Consider the following 22,901-nt stretch of genomic DNA (forward strand, 5'->3'; position numbering starts at 1 on the left):
AGGTAACATAATTTAATCATAGAAGTGAGATGCTGTCCTACAGGGTGTGTACACAGGGGTGGGGCAGGAATCTTGGGGACCATCTTAGAATTCTGTCTACCACAGCCTCTTAACTTTGCTTAGGGTGTCACTTCTTGTGAGAAGTTTTATATTTTTATGAAATCAGTCTTATCAATTATTATGTCTATTATTAAGACTACGGATATTATGATTTCTGCCAGTAGTGTTCAACTTAGACATCCACCTGCCCAAAATTTTAAAAATATACTATATTTCCTCTTAGGTAAATACATTTTAAGCCAGCTTTTGTTGTTACTTGTGTGTATGAAAGATAAAACATTGAGTATCATATAATCACTATACAATGTGAAAAATAGCTAATCATACTGGATATGATATTCTGCATTGTTCCATATTTTTTATTGCATTTTTATTACAAAAGCAATATTTTAGAAAATTTCAGATAAGCCAAAAAAGGAAAATTTTAAAGCCATCAGTAACTCCCACCAGAGCAGAAGCAAGAAGAACTACAGTCCTGTAGCCTGCGGAAAGAAAACCACATTCACAGAAAGATGGACAAAATGAAAAGGCAGAGGACTACGTCCCAGATGAAGGAACAAGATAAAACCCCAGGAAAACAACTAAGTGAAGTGGAGATAGGCAACCTTCCAGAAAAAGAATTCAGAATAATGATAGTGAAGATGATCCAGGACCTTGGAAAAAGAATGGAGGCAAAGATCGAGAAGATGCAAGAAATGTTCAACAAAGAACTAGAAGAATTAAAGAACAAACAAGAGATGAACAACACAATGACTGAAATGAAAAATACACTAGAAGGAATCAGTAGCAGAATAACTGAGGCAGAAGAACGGATAAGTGACCTGGAGGACAGAATGGTGGAAATCTCTGCCATGGAACAGAAGAAAAAGGAATGAAAAGAAATGAAGACAGCCTAAGAGACCTCTGGGACAACATTAAATGCACCAGCATTCACATTATAGGGGTCCCAGAAGGAGAAGAGAGAGAGAAAGGACCAGAGAAAATATTTGAAGAGAATATAGTCAAAAACTTCCCTAACATGGGAAAGGAAATAGCCACCCAAGTCCAGGAAGCGCAGAGAGTCCCAGGCAGGATAAACCAAAGGAGAAACATGCCAAGACACATAGTAATCAAATTGACAAAAATTATTAAAAAGCAGCAAGGGAAAAATGACAACATACAAGGGAACTCCCATAAGGTTAACGACTGATTTCTCAGCAGAAACCCTGCAAGCCAGGAGGAAGTGGAACGATATATTTAAAGTGATGAAAGGGAAGAACCTACAACAATACTACCCTTGCTGGGTAGATCCAGCAAGGATCTCACTCAGATTTGACAGAGAAATCAAAAGCTTTACAAACAAGCAAAGCTAAGAGAATTCAACACCAAAAAAACAGCTCTAAAAAACAAATGCTAAAAGAACTTCTCTAAGTGGGAAACACAAGAGAAGGAAAGGACGTACAAAAGCAAATGCAAAACAATTAAGAAAATGATAATAGGAACATACATATCAATAATTACCTTAAATGTGGATGGATTAAATGATCCAACCAAAAGACACAGGCTGGCTGAATGGATACAAAAACAAGACCCGTATATATGCTGTTTACAAGAGACCCACTTCAGACCTAGGGACACATACAGACTGAAAGTGAGGGGATGGAAAAAGATATTCCATTCAAATGGAAATCAAAAGAAAGCTGGAGTAGCAATACCCCAACATTGGGGTCATGTACCCCAATGTTCATTGCAGCACTATTTACAATAGCCAGGACATGGAAGCAACCTAAATGTCCGTCGACAGACGAATGGATAAAGAAGATGTGGTAGATATATGCAACAGAATGTTACTCAGCCATAAAAAGGAACGAAATTGGGTCATTTGTAGAGACGTAGATGGACCTAGAGACTGTCATACAGAGCGAAGTAAGTCAGAAAGAGAAAAACAAATATCGTATATTAACACATATATGTGGAATCTAGAAAGATGGTACAGATGAACCAGTTTGCAAGGCAGAAATAGAGACACAGATGAAGAGAACAAATGTGTGGACACCAAGGAGGGAAAGCGGGGGGTAGGGGTGGCGGTGTGATGAATTGGAAGATTGGGATTGACATGTATACACTAATATGTATAAAATAGATAACTAATAAGAACCTGCTGTATAGCAGAGAGAACTCCACTTTGCTGTACAGTAGAAACTAACACAACATTGTGAAGCAACTATACCCCAATTAAAAAAAAAAAAAAAACTCCCACCAAACTGATTGGACCTCTATTAACATTTTAGCACATTTCTTTTGAGTCTTTTTCCTGTAAACATTAATATATGTGTTTTTTAAACAAAATAGCATTACAGTGTGCTTTGACTTGTATAACCATTTTTCTTAAGACTTCATCATGATCACCTTTCCATTCTCTCCTTATTTTTCTAGTGGTTATGCCATGTTGCACTGTAATGACTGCCAAAATTTATGTAACTAACCAACCATTAGTTTAGGTTGTCAACAGTCATCTGCTGTGGCAAACAATGCTGCAGTGAACATCACTGTAGGTAAACCCCTCTGTCCATTTGTGAGATTATTATTTTCCAAGATTATCTGATTATAGATCCCTGTTTTTGAGAAGTATTTTACAGAAGTAATGTTTCACAAAATACATGGCGGGAAGCACTGCATTATTTTTTATATTTGTTGGGTTTTAAATTTTGTATTTGTAGCATCTAAGAGTGCTAATACCAGCCCTCTCCCACCCCTGTCCCTGAATATACACGCTCCTGCCCAGTGAGTACTTCTCTCTGTGGCCCCTCGTGCAGGGAAGATACTGAGTGACTGAGAATTAAATGCCATCTGGGCTGAACTGTAATTGATGAGATAACTGTTTGTGAGCCATGGAGTGTTACATACACCACCTCTATGAGGTGCTGACTTTGCCTCTGAACACTTCTCTACCACAGATACATCCAGAGCTCCTGGTCTCTTGTCAGTAATGGTTTTAAAACAAGTATATGTACACAAACACACAAGCACGTGCTCTCTCTCTGTCTCTCTCTCTGTCTCTCTCTCTGTCTCTCTCTCTGTCTCTCTTTCTCTAAATGCTGGAGTTAGTAATGATAGGGGCTAGTTTTCCCCAGAATTTAACCCTGAGACACTATTTTCACTGAAATGAAACTTAGTTAAGCTTTCAGGATTTTTTGGCAAAAGAATTGACTAGGAGATATTTCCATTTAAAACTTTGCTGCTGGGAAATAACCCCTTACCCTTATGCAGTTGAACTAAACACATCTGATGACACCATTGTTTGTTTTAAAACCTTGTAACTTATAAATTTGGTCCATGGACTAAGCATCATCAACACCCAGGTGTGTATTAGAAATGCAGAGTCTCAATCCCCTATTTAAAGCTTCGATTAAAATCTTCATTTAACAATATCCCCACGTGATTTATATGTGTGTTAAACATTTTTTAAACTCCTTTAAAAGATTACTGAAAGTTTTTTTAATAATAAGCTGTTTAGTTTAGAATGGTTTTAGGTTTACAGAAAGTTATAAAGATATTATTGAAAGTTCCGGTATGCTCCCTTGCCCAGTTTCCCTTGTCTTAACATCTTACATTAGTCTTAAGATACGTTTGTCATAAGTAATGAACCCATATTGATACATCATTATTAACCGAAATCCATATTTTATTGGGATTTCCTTAGTTTTTACCAAAGGTCTTTTTCTGTCCCAGGATCCCATCCAGGAAATCACGTAACACTTAGTCATCATTTCGGTGCCTCTAGATTTGACAGTTTCTTAGCCATTCCTTTTTTTGGATGACCTTAAGAGCTCTGAGGGGCATTATTTAGGGATTTTGTAGAATGTCCCTCAATTTGGGTGTGTCTGCACAGTGCTTTTATGATGCAGTTTGTGAATCTGATGTACATGGTGGCATCATTTAGTAGTTTCCAAGAACAAGGATTTGGGGATCAAGCCTTCTGAGTCTGATTCCCATCTCCACTGCCTGCAAGCTGTGTGACCCTGGGCAATTTATATAATTTCTCTGGGCCACAATAAAAAGGATCAGTAATAGATCTACTTCATGGGGTAGTTAAGAGATAAGAGAAGATAAATCATGAAAGCACTTAGAGTATGGCACAGAATAAATTCTTTGTAAGTATTAGCTGCTAGTATTGTCATAATTATTGTTGTCAAAATAAGAAATAGGCTTGTGTGTTGAGGAACTCATGGTCCAATGTGGGAGACAGGCACGGAAACATAATATCTTTTTAAGTGCTGTACGATTAAGGTCAGTGTTCTCTTTCCATATTGTTTTGATTTTCAGGCAGTCAGTTTTGGAGGTGGATTTGCACTGATCAAGGTTTGGGGCTTGGAGATACTGGACAAATTCCTGGAATGCTGGAAATGTGAGGAATTAGTTTAGGATGAAAGGTTTTGTGTCAAGGATATGTGGATGATACAGTTGAAAGAAACTCAGCTGAGTGTGCTGTTTACAAGCAGGTGAAAGTTGGGATGCTGGAAATGTTTGGGGGATTAGTTCATAGCAAAACGTTTGATTGAGGATATGCGGATGATATAGTTGAAAGAAGTTGATCTGAGTGTCCTGTGCTGTTCACCCTTGTGTTTGGCCCTTTGGAGAGCACATTGAAACGTGTGGTAAATGTTTTGTTCCATAGTCTCATGCTCACTTCTTCCAGATATCAAATAAATGTAAATTATAGGCTGTGAGCAGGTTACAGGATATTTGAAGAGGGGAATTGGAAGAGAAGAGAAAGATTAAATAAGAGAGAAATAAAGTAGTCAACGTAGTACCTAATGTAGTACCTACCTGGAGACAAAGGAAAGATTACAGACTCTGTATATTTTCTCTTACGAGCTGGAAAGCAAGAGTTCTTTTGCCACTTTGAGGCATTCATGGAACTAACTAGAATCTACTTTACGAGACATAATAAAAGTCTTGATCATTTGCATAGATTTTGTTTATCAGTATAATAATAAACCTCATACCCAATTTTAAAAAAAATTTTCAGAATCTAAAAGTATGGGTCTTAGTAGCTGTGTTTTCTGAATCACATTGTAACTTTACCGATTTATTTCTCATAGCTTTCCACAAAATTATTAAAGATTGAGTCACTCCAGGTCTTTTTAAATTTCTCTCTTGCAGTTCTACTTATTGAGCAAGTTTGTCCTACAGTAACAGCTCAGCCATCTGGCCTTATACTAATTACACAGCTGCACGATGACTGGTTCCCTAATGATGGCTATGGGCAATTCCTAACGTATAGCCTTCATGTTTATATACGTTGTGTAGCATTCTAATTATTTATTCTTAAAATGCTATCACATCATCAGTAAATTTCTTTAGCTACTCAAGGATTGATCAGCATAGCCCTACTGACATTGTGGGCTGGATGACTCTTCCTTATGGGGAGCTGTTTAAGATGTTTAGAAGCATCCTTGGCCTTTGCCCACTGCATGCCAGTAGCACTTCTCCCCCAGATGTAACAACTGAATTGTGTACAAGCATTGCCAAATGTTCGCTGGGGGACGAATTCACCCCTTGCTGAGAATCACTGAGCTAACCTCTTGTGTACAAGTAACTGCTAAGGACATATAACACAATGGATACTTGTACTGACTGGAGTCACGAAAACGCAAATTCAAATTCTAACTCTACCCACCCAAACTGTTTACTGTTTTACTTTTCTCAGCTGCCAAGTGGAACAGTGATAGCTTCTAGTATGTACAATAGCATTATTTTAAAGATAAAAACAAAATATATATGGATACAGTTATATATATAGTTGTTTATATAAAGAACCTAGCACAGCCCACACAATCAAAGACAGTGGTCCTGGCCAGGTGGCCAAGGATTATCAAAGTAAGCTAGAGGAAGTGTGAAAAAGGAAGGGAAAAAATAATAATAATAAAAAGTTAAAAAAAAAAAATAAAAGACCTAGCAAGGTTCTTGATAAAAAGGAGATATGCAATAAATGTTAACTCCCTACCCTGCAACTTCCCCTTGATGCTAAGGATATTATTCATATGTCTATTCATACATTTACTCATTATTCATTACTCATTCATTTACTCATTACTCATTATTTAAACTACAAAACATGTACTCATTGAAATCGAGCAGGGGATATTCACCATGTGAAATAATAAGGAATAATACATATTAACTTTGGGGGCTACATTTAGAAACAATATAGCATGAAGACTCATAGTGCTGGCTGTAGACTTTAATATAACTGGTTATAAGACTGATCTGTTTCACTTTTGTGAGATGGGGAAAATTACTTCGTTTTGATTTCTTTATTTCTGAAATGAAGGTATTAATAATATCTACCTCCGAGGGTTGTTATAGTGATTAAATGAGACAAATGCCTGACACATGGTAGCATTCAGTAGTACATGGAAATTATGGTACCAGTGTGGTACCAATATGGTACCACTCTGTGGTACCAATGAGTGGTATGGATGAGAGCCAGTGTAGTTACAGAGGTCTTCAGTGAGGAACTGGCATTTGAACCAAGCCTTTAAAGATGTGCAAGATTGATGTAAGTAGAAGGGAAGAGAACGGACATCCTGAGCAAAGGCACAGGTAAGAATGGAGAACTTCAGAATGTCTGGGACGCAATAAGTGTATCTGTTTTTGAAGCTGAAATGTCATACGGGGAAATAGTCTGTACTTTTTAGGCAGAGAATATAATGAAACTTACAGAACTGCAGAACTGGAAAGGATCTTGAAGTCATTGCGTCCAGATTATTCATTCTTCTAATAAGAAAACAGAGGCCTAGAAAGAGCAAGTGATTTGCTGAAAAGCCACTTAGTCTTTGGAAGAGTTAGTTCTAGAACCCAGAATCTTAGCCTTTCCTTGTCCTTAAAAAGTATAGACAAAAACTATTAAATAGGATATGCAAATATTCTTTATTTTATAAATTAACTTGCCAAAAGCTATACTTTATTCAGTAGCTAGACTTAGCCTGAATACAGGCAACTAGCAATCCAAACAAGCACATATAACAAGACAGACAAGGCCCCTCCTCTCATACAACTTCTATCGGAGAAAATCGTCACAGATAAATTAATTTTTAAATAAAAAATATTAAATAGTGAAAAGTGCTATGCAGAAAATTATCATGGGGTGATATAATATAGAATGAGCAGAAGGCTACTTTGGATGGTTGAGCAAGGCTTCTCTAAGGGGGATATCAGAGACTAGATCTGAATGACATGATCTTTGAATTCGGGGGTAAAAACCTTCCAGTCAGAGGGAGCAGCTAGTATAGGGGTCCTCAGACTGAAACGAGGTTGGCAATATTCAAAGTAAAGAAAGAAAGGCCAGTGAGGCTGGATTTAGTGCAGAAGAAGGAGCGGCAAGAAAGTTAGGTCAGGGGCTTCCCTGGTGGCGCAGTGATTGAGAGTCCGCCTGCCGATGCAGGGGACACGGGTTCGTGCCCCGGTCCTGTGCTCCGCAACGGGAGAGGCCACAGCAGTGAGAGGCCCGCGTACCATAAAAAAAAAAGAAAGGTCAGCCTAGGCCGGATCATTTTGAGTTAGGTACACCAGGATAAGAAGGTCAGATTTTATTCTAAGGGAACTGTGGAGCCGCTGGGAAGTTTTGTGCAGGGAGTGGTCTGCTCTGCTTTATGTTTTAGAAGATCACTCTAGCTACTGTTTTAATGATGGTGGCTTGGATTAAGGTAATGGAGGTGAAGAGAAGTTTAGATATTCGGGATATATTTTGGATGAATAATAGACAGCTATTGGTGATGCTCTGACTGTGGGGGTGGGGGGCGGCGTAGGGAACAAAAAACAAATCAAAGAGAATCTTCAATTTCTGGTGTTAATAGCTAGGTAGATATTTAGGTACCATTTACAAAGATGAGAAAGACCAGAGAAAGAGTAATTGAGGCGGGGGTGGTGATTTGGAGGAAGAGAGGAAGCAGTCTACATTTACCGTATACCAAATTCAAGATGTCCATTGTTTATTTATTCAACAAGTATTTATTGCGTATCTATCACCCCCTTCTCTGGGCTTTAGGAATATCAGATTAACAAAAGACAAAATTCCTTGCCCTTTTGGAGTTTATATTGTAATGGATGATTCAAAAAATTAAAAATAAGGTATATGATGTGTAGATGGTGCTAAGTGCTGGGGTAGGATATGTAACAAACAGTGTGGTTAGATCTGGGAAGGCTTCATTGACAAAGGGATACCTCCAAGTCTCCTTGAAGTTGTAAGGGGGTGAGTCATGCAGATATCTGCTGGAAGAGCCTCATGGACATCCAACTGGAAATGTCAAGTAGAGAGTTGGATGTCTGAGTCTAAATTCTAATTAGAGGTTAGAGTTGAAGGAATAGGTTTGGGGGTCTTGTGCACAGAGATGATATTTCAAAGGTGGGGGGGACCAGATGACATCACCAAGAAAGAGTATGTAGGTAGTGAAGGGAAGGAGCTCCTGCAGCCATCCAGTATCTGAGGACTGAGGAGAAGAGCAGACAGCAGGAGAAACTAAGAAGTAGCCGCACTGAAGCAGGAGGAAAAACAGTACACGTGGTATCAAGAGAAACCGAAAGAGACATCTGAAAGGAGAGGACGTTGGATATTGCTAAGAATTCAGAAAAGATATGAATAGATGCAGTCACTGGGTTTGGTAACTTGGAGCTAGCTCATTGACAACCTTGACAAGAGCAGTGTCCGTGGAGAGATACAGAAAGCCATGAGGCTGGTTGAGAGACAAAGTAAAAGAGGGGAGAGTTGTTAAGAGTGAAGCGCTTGAGAAGGGCATGCAGATCACAGTGCAGGGTTTGGTGTTTGAAACTTCATCCCTAGTAGTATGAGGGAGGGCAGAGAGTTTGGGTACAGATGCAGATAGGTTGGTAGATTTGACCATGGGGAGAGAAGGGAGTTCCTCTCTGATTGCTTCTACTTTTCTCAGTGACGTAAGTCCATTCACTCAGTATTGGAGGAGTTTGGAGGTCAGGTTTAAAATGGGAGGAGATGGTGTGAAATAGCTGTTTAAGTAAATGCCTGACATACTCAACCTGCAAGAGTTTCCTCTCAGGGAATGACCCAGTGTGATTTTTATCCCTCAGCCAAGAGGCTAGAGTCCTATCAGGAAGCTGCCTCTGAAGATGAAGATTCTGCTGACACTCCCAGTGGCTCCCTCAGCAATATGGCGAAACCAGGGGCCCCCAGCTGCAGGATGGTTCGCAGTGGACCTTTAGGAAGTATATCCTCAGATCATCTTACTGGGAGCTGTTTTGCTCTAGGAAGTGGAGCCAGTGAAGTCCCTCATTCCAGACAGGCTGCTTTCAGTAGCCCCATTGTAAGTGTGAATGCATGACGTGAATCTTGTCTGTCCACGGTTAATAATGAACGAACATCCTCATAATTAGAATAGAGCCAAACGCTGTTGTCTTTTCTACCTGAGAGGAGACTGCATAAGTGCAGCTCAGTGTGACTGCCACATACAATATCCTAATTTTGGAGATAATTCAGTGTTGAGAGATAGTATATCATTTCAGGAAAAACATAATATTTCTGGCCAGGGTTGATAGCCTGGAGAAAAGTAGCCTTGGTTTAAGGATCATGGCTCACTTTCAGAACCAGCAAAACTACCACAGAGGAATCTAGAGACAGGTAAGTGTGTCTAACTGATAGGGAAGTTCAAAAGCCTTTTGGTATCCTCCAAGGCCTTTTTATCTCTTTGCAGTCTTTCCCCAGATCCACCAAATCTGTGCTCTCTTCCCCATTCCTAGTCCTGAGAAGGTAATTTTCTAATATTTCTATATCAGAGCTCAACAGGGTGTGTTCTTGAGTCCTGAGGGGAAAACATAGAAAAAGGACCATGTGGAAGATGGGAAAGAGGAAAAATACTCGTGTGAAAGAATTAGAAATCAAACGTTTTGCTATGCTTAAAATTCTATAAAATTTCAACTGCCTTCCACGTTTCATTAAGTCTTGTGTTAACCAAGATGAAGATTCCCCAGCTATGAGACTGGTAAGCAGTTGGTGACCTCTGAAATAAGTTACATAACAAGAAAGAAACAGCTTTGGGGAAACTTTGTGTTTCTCCATTGAATTTATATAGAATTTCATAGTAGAGATATGATCTGAATAGACCCCAGGGATCTCATTCATCCTGGAAAGGCCTTGAGGGGAATCTGGCTCTTTTCAAAGTTCCACCAAATGTACAATTTCAGCAACTAGGAAGATCATTCCACTGCAATTCATCCTGTGCATTTCTGTGGCTCTAAGGATATCATACCTGTTATAGTCTGTCATTGCCAGATGTCAAGCTATTCCAAACATCTGGACTTAATTTTTCTCCAACTTCTGAAAAAAAAAAAGGGTGGGGGGAGAATGCACACCACCTCTTCTCTGTACTGATTTTCAGGCTGTATCAGAAATAGGTATCTATTTTCTTCTATTTTATCAATTTTGCCCACTCCTCTGCTAATCTTTTCTTTTTGTTTTTTTTGTTTTTGCGGTACGCGGGCCTCTCACTGCTGTGGCCTCCCCCGTTGCGGAGCACAGGCTCCGGACGCGCAGGCTCAGCGGCCATGGCTCATGGGCCTAGCCACTCTGCGGCATGTGGGATCTTCCCGGACCGGGGCACGAACCCGTGTCCCCTGCATCGGCAGGCGGACTCTCAACCACTGCGCCACCAGGGAAGCCCTGCTGATCTTTTATTTCCCACCCACCTGAAGTTAACCACATAGTGACGCATGTTTGGTTGGAAGTCAAGGGTATTAGCAACCAGGTGGGACTGTGCCATGGTGTCCCTCGCGGTTTCCTGATCCAGCCTCACTCTCTTCCTGGAACAAGGGACTGTTTCCTAGGTTAAAGTCATTATGGTTTTTGTACCATTTCCCATCTAAAACTTATTCTCCTCTCACTGCCTACCTCTGTCTACCAGATCTGATGAACTACTTCCTTCTTTAAATATCATTTCTCCTGAAGATTTCTCAGACTGTCTTTTCTCAGCTTCTAAGTTCTGTTTACACAGTCCCTCCTGCCCTTCGGTCCCTTAGTCCTCATGACATTGGCCTTGTTTCTGCCTCTGACATAGACCTTGCTCCTTGAGAGCAAGGACTTAAATCATCTTGAATCCCTGGCATCTGAGGTCAGTGCCTTGCACGTTCACTCTCAGTAAGTTATCGTGAAGGTGGTTATATGAAACTGCTCAACAGGCTCAGTCTTCCCATTCAGTTCATGTTTTCACTTGCCCTGTACTCCAATGCCATGTGTCATGCTGATTATATAGATGCTCTGGGATTGCTGTTCTGTTTTGTGTTTTCAATACTACACCCTTACATATAGGATAAAGAGGTCTTCCTTGAATTATGAGACCATCTCTCACTCTTACTCTAGACAAGCCGATTCTATCCTTCTTGGAGACTAACGATTATTTTGAGAAAGCTGTAGATCCTTTGACCTGAAAACTTAGCATCCGTAAAAATTGTGCATATGATTCTAAAAGTCCATCCATGGAGCCCAGGTTGAGAACACCAGCTTGAGAGCACACTGAGAGCTGTGATGTCCAGAAGTGGAAGGTTGGAAGATGGCGCCCTTCATGGGGGAGGCAAGGTGAGAGTCAGAGAGCGAGGATCTGAGGTCAGGGTGCCGGCCAGGGTGCGCCGGCTTTGGGAGTTAGAATGTCATTGAGGACCGTGAGTCCCGGGTTCATGTGACCTATTTTAGAAATAGAAGCCTTAATTTTCTAAGTCAGTGTTTTTATGCTTCTTTAATCCTCTAGAAGTTTTCATTCAGCAAGCATGCTATTCTTTCTACCTGGAGTGTTATCCTCTTAGATCCTTATATGGCTGTTTCCTTTTTTTTCACTGAGGTCTCAGCTCAGATGTCACCTCCTCAGTAAATCTTACCTACCACGCAATCCAAAGTACATTCCATCCCTCCCACTCTTGTCTCAATCTAGAAGCAATTTACTTATATGTTTAGAGGTTAGTGCCTCCCCTACCTAGAATGTGAGTTCCACATACCCGGGATCCCATCTCTTCTGTGCACCCCTCTTTCCTTGAGGAGTGCCTGACACCATAGATCAACAATAAATGTTTATAAAAGGAGTGAATTAATTAATGGACTAATGGAAGACAATGGCATAATACTAGACCAGGGATATAAATGAATAAAACATGCCCCCAGCCTTCAGCTTTGTTCTAGGTAGAGGAAGCAGACATATAAGTAAATAAAGATAACCCTGTATTAAAGATGCAGTAATGGTAGTTAATTCAGAGTGTAGTGAGGGCACAAAGAAGGGAATGATCAACTCTACAAGGGTGAGAAGATATCCAGAAAGGCTGCAAAAAAAGAGAGAAAATGTAACTTATGATTAGACTAATGAGTAGGGGGTTACACAGTAGAAAAGGAAGGAAAAGCACTTGGGGCAGACAGTGTGTAGCATGTGCAAAGGCTCAGAACCACAGAACTGGGGAGAACATCGTGTGGAGGAGGAGCTGTCCATGTGCAGTTATTGGCCTTTGTCTTTTTTCTTCAGGTCTGTGGTATTTAGGAATCTCAAGGAGAAGGCATTTGTGTCTATATTTAAAGTGAGGATGGCAGTGGGAAATGAAATAAAACCCTCAGGTACAGGTGGAGCTAGGTGGGGAGTAGGGCACAGTATTAGAGCTTGGTCAACTTGATCTCCCACGCGGAGTATCTTTGTCCATTATTAAACCGTGGACATTTTAGATTTCGCATAAACAATTAAAATGTGTCCTAATCACTCAATTTTAAAACAAACTTAACATTCTGTATAGAGTAAGGCTACCCAAAAGCTTTGGCAGACACTATGAGATGACAAAGAGAAGTCTTGGCCAACATTTGCTTGTTTAATTTGGATTTATATAGGGTGAAAAAAGAAAGAAAGAAAGGAGGGGGGGGAAGGGAGGGAGAGAGGAAGAAAGAAAGGTGAATGTGAAATCTGCAAGCTGGTAGGAAAGCATAATATGAATCATGGGGGTAAATCTAAAATTTCAAGTAGCCAGATGTTATCTAAAATGAGGACAAAGATGTTGGACTCCCACCATGAAATAGATAAGGCTTAGTTCAATTATGGGAAGCTGCCCACATTGTGTTCTGTATTCCCTAATTAGGAGTACACATTTTCAATGCATTAAAAAAATGTCTATTTGAGGTCAAGTGGGAGGGGTTTATGTATTTGCTTTCTAAGGAGTAACATCTTTTCAATCTGTTTCTCCACCCCCTTCTTTATGGAATATAAAACCAGCAAGTGTCTGATAGTAATGTACAGCAATAACATTTTATGGCTTATCCATGTACCAGTTACTGAGTTGGGGATCCAAAAATCTACAAGAAATGTTCAGTCATAAAAAAGAATGAAATAATGCCATTTGCAGCAATGTGGATGGATGTAGAGATTATCATACTAAGTGAAGTAAGTCAGGGAAAGACAAATATCACATGATATCACTTATATGTGGAATCTAAAAAAATGATACAAATGAATTTATTTATGAAACAAAAATAGACTCACAGACAGAAAACAAACTTATGGTTATGGAAGAAGAAAGGGGAGAAGGTTAAATTAGGAGTATGGGATTAACAGATACAAACTACTATACATAAAATATATAAGCAACAAGGATTTACTGTATAGCACAGGGAACTATATTCAATATCTTATAACCTATAATGGAAAAGAATTTGAAAAAGAATAGATATAGATACAACTGAATCACTTTGCTGTACATCTGAAACATTGTAAATAAACTATTCTTCAATTTAAAAAATGTACAAAAATCTATAAGATATGGTCCTTCCTTTAGAGGAACTTACACACCCTGTGGGGAGAGTACATATGCATGGAATCATTTAAAGCTGGATGGTTTGGGCCTGGTTCTTGGAGTAATCAGAGTTCAGAGAAGGTAGGATCTGTCCATTATAGAAAAAAAAGAGCAAAAGTCAATTTTGTAATAGAAGGTCTCCATGAGGAAAATTTGGATCTTAGGTAAAAACACCTGTGATATAATCTTACAGATAAGAATTGCATGTGATAACACTATACTTTCTCCTCAATTCAGCAACTGAATATCTTAGTCACTAGGGATTAACTTATTTTAGAGACAGCAACTAAAGTGGAAGAACATTCTGTTCCTGCAGTTTCATTTTGACATGTATCTTTCCTTAAATCTTCTTCTGGGCTCTTCTTTATATTATTTTATGATGCTTCTAGGGTCTTGTATGGTCCGGAGTTTCTTACATTTATTTTGACAGTACTTTTTATAAACACAGTTTTGCTGACCAGAGCCCCAGCTTTGGTCAGCTCCAGGATCTCTTTTATTCTCATGATCACAGCACAGGTTCTTCAATTCCCCAAATGACTTATTAGATTGACTTATGTCTTTGTCACAAAGACGGAAGTTACAAATCTTCATTAGCCTTAGAGTAACTTCAAAATGCAGTAGAGTCCTTATGTTCTGAAGCCAGTTATTAGTCAATGCGGAGATCATTGGCACAGTGAAATCACTATTTGCTTCTAAGGTCCCTAACTCAATCCTAATCACGTTCTAAAGAACAAACGTCCCTAAAAAATAAAATTAGGGAGACCTGCACATACTAGCCTCTTCTTGGAGATTCCTGGTACCCATTAAACGCTCTGAGAAGTGCTACAATAAAGCACTGTTTAAACATTTCCTAAATTTATTTCAGTATGGAACTCCTTGGGGTTTTGCTTAATTCGCATAAACATTCTGAGAAGGATGCCTCTGGAAATATTGCTCCAACCCATGGCATCTGTCGCACTCACTAGATGACAGTATCATCATAGACCTTCATTAATCCTATGCAACAAGGTTCCTGAGTATCGAGTGAGAAAGAAGTCTCAGATGTTGCCACTCTCTTCTGCTGACTTTGGCAAGGGGGTCCTCAAGGAAAGGGTGGTTCTCTGAGTCACTGAGGGCCCAGCACAGGCACTGGCTCAGTGTTACTATGTGTGAGACGCGGGAGGAAATGTGGCCAACTCGTTAATGAATGGCCATCAGATTACAAGTGCTTACGAACTCCATCAAACTGCAACAGGGTTCAAATTTTGCTAAGTCGAATATCACGGAGCAAGAGATGCTATTTTTAGATAGAAATTTAAGAATGCCTTGTGACAGCAGAAAACTGGGACCTTTGAAACCCATTGTTAGCCTGGTAACCTGCCTGAAGGTGAGTGTATCGTTCGAGAAGGAGAAGGAACATTAAATTATTTGGGTTTCTGTTGTGCTGGTCTCATGTCTCTCATTCTCTCATTTACTTTATACAGCCACCCTGTGAGGTAGGTGTACTTTTTACCATTATTCAGAAGAGGGAAAATGAAGCTCAGAGGGTTAAGTAAGCAGCCTTCGACCCCTAGAGGGTATGCAGTGGATCTAGGACCTGAACCCAAACCCATGTGATTCCCAGCCTGTGCTCTTTTCTTATTGAGGCTGTGCTACATCTCACCAAACTCCTAAGCATAAGATGCAAGCCACGGTCACTCTGAATCTAATATCACACATCTCCATATTTTACTCTGTTCTCTCCGTCACCTCTCCTGGCTTTTCTGCAGTCAGGACTCCTCTAGAGTACAGTGGCACTTTTGTGAAAACTTGATTCAGAGGAGATGGCCCCTTTTTTGACTCATCTGAAAAATTTGTAAAGCAGTTGACTGCATACTACAGATTTCTAGTACAACATTCTTTCATTAAAACTAGTACTTCTAAATAAGAATGAGAAGTACCGTGTTTAACAAAATGAAGTATTTTTCCCCAGTAAGCAAACTTCTTAAAGCCAATTTGTAAATGGAATTGTACAAAAGAGAGGGGCATAGGGCACAGTTGCCAAAAATATTTGATGATCAGAAATCTCTTAGAGGGACCCTTGGATATTAGTGTCTTGTAGCATATTACCAGGAAATACGGATGAACTCTGTTAGCGTGCTTATAATAATTTTATTTCGGAGGGTTGGTTTTTAACAATAGTAGTGATTTGAGCTGTAAAATATTTTGTTAAAATAACATAGTATGAATAACGCCCTCACTTTTAAAAGAATTGATATTCATCAGTTGCTGTGGGATGAATATATGCCCAAAGTAGGTAGAATCCTAGACACAATAAAATAAAGCTCTGCCCTGTGTATTTCAAAATAAGAAAACTCACTCAGCTAGTTTTTGGTGAAAGGCATTGCTCCTCTCTTGCTTACCTTGAGTTAATAGTCAAGGTAGTCTCCATTCATATTATGCATTCTGAATTTTCTATTTAATTTTTTTCTCTTTTATTTCCCTATTCTCACATCCCATGACACCATGTCCATTAAATCTTTTTTTAGAAGAATAAAGTTTACTGTCTCATGCTTCACAGATTCTGCTTAGAAAAGCTCACGTAGATTTAAAACTCGTATTTTTACGTACTTATTGTAACAACACGTTCTCTTTTTGGATCTTCAGGAAACAGATGTGGTACCAGACACCAGGCTTTTGGACAAGTTTAGTCAGATTACACCTCAGCTTTTTACCCCACTGGATGAGACTATCCCAGATCCACCACTGGAGACTCTGTACATCATCGACTTCTTTATTGCTTTGGCAATTTGCAACACAGTAGTGGTTTCTGCTCCTAACCAACCACGGCAAAAGGTGAGTCTCTAATGCAAACAAGGGTCACCTTCCAGAAGAGAATTTTGGGTTTAAATGTACTTGTTATGTCGTCTTATTATGTGGATCGTAATTAACAATAGTAGCAGGTAATATTTATACATTACTTAATCTGTACTCTGAACTTATGATGTTTTAAGCGATTTACTGGTACTAATATGTTTAATCCTCCCAACAGCCCCATGCTGTTACTCTACTGTTCCTCATTTTACAGGTGAGCTTAAGTAACTTGCCCAGGTCACAGGACCAGTTTGTGGGAGAGATAGGATTGAACCCAGGAAGTGTGGCTCAGAGCTACTATACTATTTTGCCTCTAGGAGGATAGCTGATGAGAACAGTTCTTGGAAAATATGACTCTGTTCATTTTGCTTTAGTTTGCTTACCAAATTTGAAGCTTTCTGTGAAACTTCTAAAACCTCCAACATATGCACTACATCAAGCAAAGTATAAAGTATTAAATTCATTATCATGTTTAATGATAATGTCCCTTTTCATGTACCAGTTGGGTAATGTAAACTCAATCGCTCTAAAATCCAATACATCTATAATATACCAAGGTTCTGCAGTTCCCACACAAGCTGGATTTTTAAAGTCTCTTTGTAGCTTAGAATCCATGGAAAATTCATTTTCAATTAAAAAGAAAAACTTGTTTTAGAGACTGGTGATTTACCGCTTGCTGTGCTATCTTCCTTGAATATAACTATCTCCCCTTTTGCATACATGTATTTAAAATTCAATTTGCAGCACAACCCAGTTAAATTTTAATTTTCTGTTAGATCATTTTCTCTTGGCAACTTCAGAGGTGGTCAGTTTTAACATAAAAATGTTTTACTTCCCATTAAGCTTTCATTTGATCAGAAACTGTATTTTTATAAGATTTCAACTAGAAATTTGCTCTTTGAAAACTTACATAGTTAGAGGATAACTCACTGGATGTTCTGTTTTTCTCCCCATGTAACACTTTTGCATATACATCTGTTTCCAATATAGACATCTTTTGGCGTTTTCTGTTTAAGAAATATAGTTGCCTTATCCCCAAAGAATATAATATTCTGTAGCCTGAAAGAAAATCTCTGTAGACATATAAGAGCCTAAGCCTCATGATATTTTAAGATAGTGACAGAAAGGCAGTGAATAAAGAGTTAATCAGAATTCATGTGGAGTACAGAAACGTCATCTGTGGATGAGTTTCACTTTTCATTTTTGAGTTGCCAGTAAGTTTGAAAATTGACCAGCATGAGTCTCTCAAACTATCATAAAATTAATACTTATTAGGAGAAAATTCTTTAATGCCTTGGGCATTTCTAAATGAGAAAATTTTAGCATTCAATTAATTGGTCATCCCAATTAGTTATTAAATTCTAAATTTAATCACTGATAAGAGTTAAGATCTAGAAGAAATCAGGCTATGAACAAGAAAAAGTTCTATAAAAATAGAAATTTGAATTCCTATTATGCTGATAATTCTTCTGTGAGCTACTTTGTTTATTGGCCTACTTTGCTTAAAAGGTCATATTAACAACCTTTTTTAGAACCTGGAAAATAAAAGAAAAAAAATACATTTTGTTAATCTTTCGATTTACTTTCTTCCAGTGTTTTAAATGTGTATTATGATACATTTGTTTTTATACTGTTTTTTAATACTATTTTTTTAGCTTTTTCAATAGTGCCCTGTAATCTTTATAAACTTGACCTTTAAATGTTATGTAACATTTTAAGATGTTTCTAATTTGCTATTATTAAATACTTGCTTGTAATTTTAAAATTGTTACTGCTAGGATGCATATAATAAAGATTATTAATTTTTTATAGTTTATTTCATTAGGGAAATTTGCTATACGTATGCCCACTGCTAGCAATGTAGCATTTTATGTCTTTTGCTATCAGTTTTCTTCCTAAGTGGTTTTGAAATTCACAATGCCATCAACATTAGTGCATCTTTTTCATCATGGCTATTTTTATTTTTATTAACGTTTCCTGCGGCATTTGTAAGTATGAAGCAGGCTGCCATGTGAGGGAGTGGTAACTCTTCATATCTCCTTTTTTCCCCCCGTTTGACCTCACAGTTGTTACCAACTGCCTTTGACTGTATTATTGAGACCTTCCCATATTATCTTTCCTAGATTGGACTCTCTTCTCTGCATGCAATGCCCATTAAGTCTTTGGAAGAGATTAAAAGCCTCTTCCAGAGACTGTCTGTCCGAAGATCAAGTTCACCATCTCTTGCCAGTGGGAAAGAGCCATCCTCTGGGGTCCCAAATGCCTTTGTGAGCAGACTCTCTCTCTTTAGTCGAATGAAACCAGCTTCACCTGTGGAGGAAGAGATCTCCCAGACCAGCAAGAGTCCCCAGGGCTCTGGTAACTCAGCTTGTCGCATAGAAACTGAGAAGCAAGACAGCAATGTGGATGTCACAAACGGCAAGGTGGAATCCCTCCCTGGACAGCCCTTGGCCTGCAGCCTGTGTTATGAGGCTGAGAGCCCGGATGAAGCGGCCTTAGTATATGCCGCCCGGGCTTACCAGTGCACTCTGCAGTCCCGGACCCCAGAGCAGGTCATGGTGGACTTTGCTGCTTTGGGACCATTAACATTTCAACTCCTACACATCCTGCCCTTCGACTCAGTAAGAAAAAGAATGTCCGTTGTGGTCCGGCACCCCATTTCCAACCAAGTCGTGGTGTATACAAAGGGCGCTGATTCTGTGATCATGGAGTTGCTCTCAGTGGCTTCCCCAGGTGGGTTCATACAGGACTGAGAGGGAAGTGATAGGAAGGGCTTGGAGATCGAAGGGCCACTCTCAAGGGATTTATAAAGGCAAACAAGCAGATGTGTAGGGATCTGTCACCCTTGGTGAAGTGTAGGGGAAGCTGCCTAGGATCTGGTGAGAAGGCACGTAAGTTTTGGGGTTACATAGACAGGCTTCAAATCTGGATTCTGACAGTAGCTGTCTTGATAAAGTTACCTAACTGTCCTTTGCCTTCAATAGGTGGGGATTATGGTACCTCCTTTATAGGTTCCTGAGAGGTTTAACATGCAATATATGCCGCGCCGCTGACCAGAGCCTAGAAAATGGTAAATGCTCAGTAAATGACAGCCAGCATCCTTATGATCATTGTGACAGTCATTATCGATGGTGTGGGAATGGTGTTTGTATTAAGTTCTTGGTACTTTTCTCTCCCCAGGGAAAAAGAGACAAGGGAATGATTTATTCTGAGGGGTCCCTTTTATAAACGCACATTTGGGATTCAGAACTACAAGACCTTTTGTTTGTTGTGGGTTAAGTTACCATTGTTTTAAAAAATATGTCATTGGGCAAACTGGTGGGAAGACGTGTGTTAATTATTTTAGATGGACCAGGTCTGGAAAAACAACAGATGATGTTAAGGGAGAAAACCCAGCAGCACCTGGATGCCTACACCAAGCGAGGCCTGCGCACTCTGTGTGTAGCAAAGAGGGTAAGGCTGCTCCGTGTGCCTGTCGGCTGGCTTCCTTCCTTCCTAGCTCCACTGTCATTTAACAAAAACGAGCGCATATCAAACCCTGATCTAAGCATCGGGAAAAGTTTTTGGGCCACTGGGCTCTATTTTCATATCGCTTCTTTATTCCTTATATATTGGTTGGTTGTAGTTTGTTCTCAAAGTATTTTGCCAGAAAGATGCCTGAAAGTTATATTGTCTGAGTTCTCCCATGTTTCAATATATCCGAGTGCTTTTGTGTGGAAACTGCAGTATGACTGGAAATAAACATCCCTGGATCCTACTCTCTTTCTCTGAGTACCTTGCAAATATCATTCCTCTATCTTACAGCATTAAATGTGCTTTGCAAAGAATGAGGCTGGAGACTGGCCTTAATTTTCCACTTATAAGTTCTTGATATTTTTTCCTGGTGGGCTCATAAGTCTTTATCTGTAAATCCAGGTAAATTTCCTAAATATTATCTCAGTTTTTATCATTCTCTATTGAGAATAATCCTGGGACATAGTGTATCCTTTCTAGATAAAAATTTAAGTAATAAGAAAGAAGACAGAGCTCCAAGAAGTGATTTGAGGGGTGTTACTACCAGAACCACCCCTGGGGGCATGGGAGAAACAGAGATACAAAGCCTTTTAAGAGTGAATTGGTCAAGTTTTTTGTGCCACTTGGCCAGTGGGGTATGGCCTAGGTATTGACCAAGTCAAGCTGCTCAGCTGTAATGAAGCTATATGCAAGGCCTTACACCCTTATATTACCCTCCCTCATTGATAAGCCAAGATGTCCCCAGCCCCATCCCTATAGCCATAGCCACAACTGCATCCCCAGCTGCACACCTAGATAGAGTTTCTTCCTTCAGTACAAACTCAGGTAACTCATTGTTTCAGAGTAGAACAGTGGCAGGAGAAGGTGCGGAAGTCTACTTAGGGTGCAGAAGGAGAGTCTCGTAAGGGCTAGTGCAAGAGAAGGATGTGCTTATGGGGGAGAGAAGGGAGTCTGTTGTCAAGATATAACAGAGCTATGATGAACATTGAAGGAAAAGAAACAGAGAACAATCAGATCAGCCCACATAGGGGAAATATTGGAGAAGAACCAGGGAGGCTTCTCTTGCCAACTCTCTCCCTCTTCTCCATAACTACCTCCTACCCGTTCTGTTGTCTCTTCCCTCCCTGGCTCTGAGCTCTACAGTTAATTTTTGCTGTGTTAGAAGCCAAAGTATCAATTTTCTCTCCTTCATTCTGGGCTCTGGCTGGTAGAGAAGACTGAGAGATACATGTAGATCAAAGTATCAATGCTTTAATGGCTGTCCACTAGTACCCAAACAATAGAGCTCCTGGGAGAACTGAATTGGAGACTATAGCTAGGACCTGAGGCCAATGTAGGCATCTCTCATTTCTTCTCCAAATTCTAGTTTTTGGGAACTGCCTTAGGGAAAGTGGGATCCGGTGTAGACTCTGAGGCACTTAGTCAACCAGCTGCATGGAGAATCAAAAACCTGCCTCATACACAGTTGTAAGAAGAATGAAGAATTCAAGATCGAAACAGACCTTCTGCCTTTTCAGTGGAATGGTCCTGCCCTGATAAAAATGTAGCCCAATAGATGTCAGATTCTCCCAAATCAAATTACCTCGTGGGCAAGAATGAGTAGATAGAGAAATTGCCTCACCCCTTCTACTGCATGCTGCTTTATAAGAACTGAAAGTAGATTTCTCCCATTACAGCAACCTGAAGACAAAGGAAAATGTATCATTGGTTCCTTCTCCAGGAATTCCACTTAATTTTTTGTTTGGAAGAGAACTTCCTTGCTTCACCCATTTGGCCTCCTTTTTCTTTTAACCTTTACTGATAACTCACCCTATAAACCAACCATCAAAAGAAATCAAAGGTGCTGCTAGCTATATAATACCTGACATTGAGTACTGGACACCACTTTTTCAACTGCACCATTAGAATAACCCTGAATTTAACTTTCAAGTGGCTCCTTTCTCCCAACTGCATACTCCCTGGTTTAATTGATTAACCTACTTTCATCTTATATGGTGCCTAGAATTTCCCAGAGATTCTCAGCTACAGGGTCTATCCATCCTCTGTGTTACACTAGTCTGATCACAGAGCTCGGGAAGTTTGTGACTGGGTAGTGTGAGGATTTGGACCTGGGCTGAGTGAACCCAGAGAAGGAAATACCATAGGCTCATCACATGGCCTGCCTCACAGCTTTTTTTCCCCCTCATAGGTCATGAGTGACACTGAATATGCAGAGTGGCTGAGAAATCATTTTTTAGCTGAAACCAGCATTGACAACAGGGAAGAATTACTACTTGAATCTGCCATGAGGTTGGAGAACAAACTAACTTTACTTGGTAGGTATTGTCTGAAGGGGGAATTTTCAAAAACACTTGATGTCTATAAATTAGTTATTCACCAGTGGCTTTTTTTCACTTTGATCTAAGAGATACATGTGGTTCTGCCCACCCTGTCCAGTTTGACTTCTACCCTGCTTCCAATCCTTTCCAGTCCATTTTCCACTGCAGTGAACTTAGACTTCATTTGTGGCAGGCTGGTCATCCTTAAGATCATTTAAAAATTCAATGCTTTAACGTAGAGGACAAAGCCAATTAAATACCCTGGTTCAAGAGAGGAAAGCTAAAGTTTCTTGCCAGCCATTGGATAAGGTATTTAATATGTGTTGTCTTTTTGAATCTGCACAACAAATCTCTATT

General features: G+C 39.6%; 1 protein-coding gene across 6 annotated transcripts in view; it reads left to right on the plus strand.

The window, feature by feature from the left end:
* ATP10D (ATPase phospholipid transporting 10D (putative)) overlaps positions 1-22,901 on the plus strand; it is a 118,170-nt gene that overhangs the window by 66,830 nt on the left and 28,439 nt on the right. For all 6 annotated transcript variants that reach the window (XM_082837772.1, XM_082837771.1, XM_082837774.1 and 3 more), the window contains 5 exons: positions 9,148-9,380; positions 16,507-16,695; positions 18,837-19,446; positions 20,060-20,166; positions 22,415-22,541. In XM_082837772.1, the coding sequence (XP_082693898.1) occupies positions 9,148-9,380; positions 16,507-16,695; positions 18,837-19,446; positions 20,060-20,166; positions 22,415-22,541 (1,266 nt within the window). The remainder of the gene's footprint in view (positions 1-9,147; positions 9,381-16,506; positions 16,696-18,836; positions 19,447-20,059; positions 20,167-22,414; positions 22,542-22,901) is intronic.

This window comes from Leucopleurus acutus (genome assembly GCF_964270905.1).
Source record: "Leucopleurus acutus genome assembly, chromosome: 4".
Classification (NCBI taxonomy): Eukaryota; Metazoa; Chordata; class Mammalia; order Artiodactyla; family Delphinidae; genus Leucopleurus; species Leucopleurus acutus.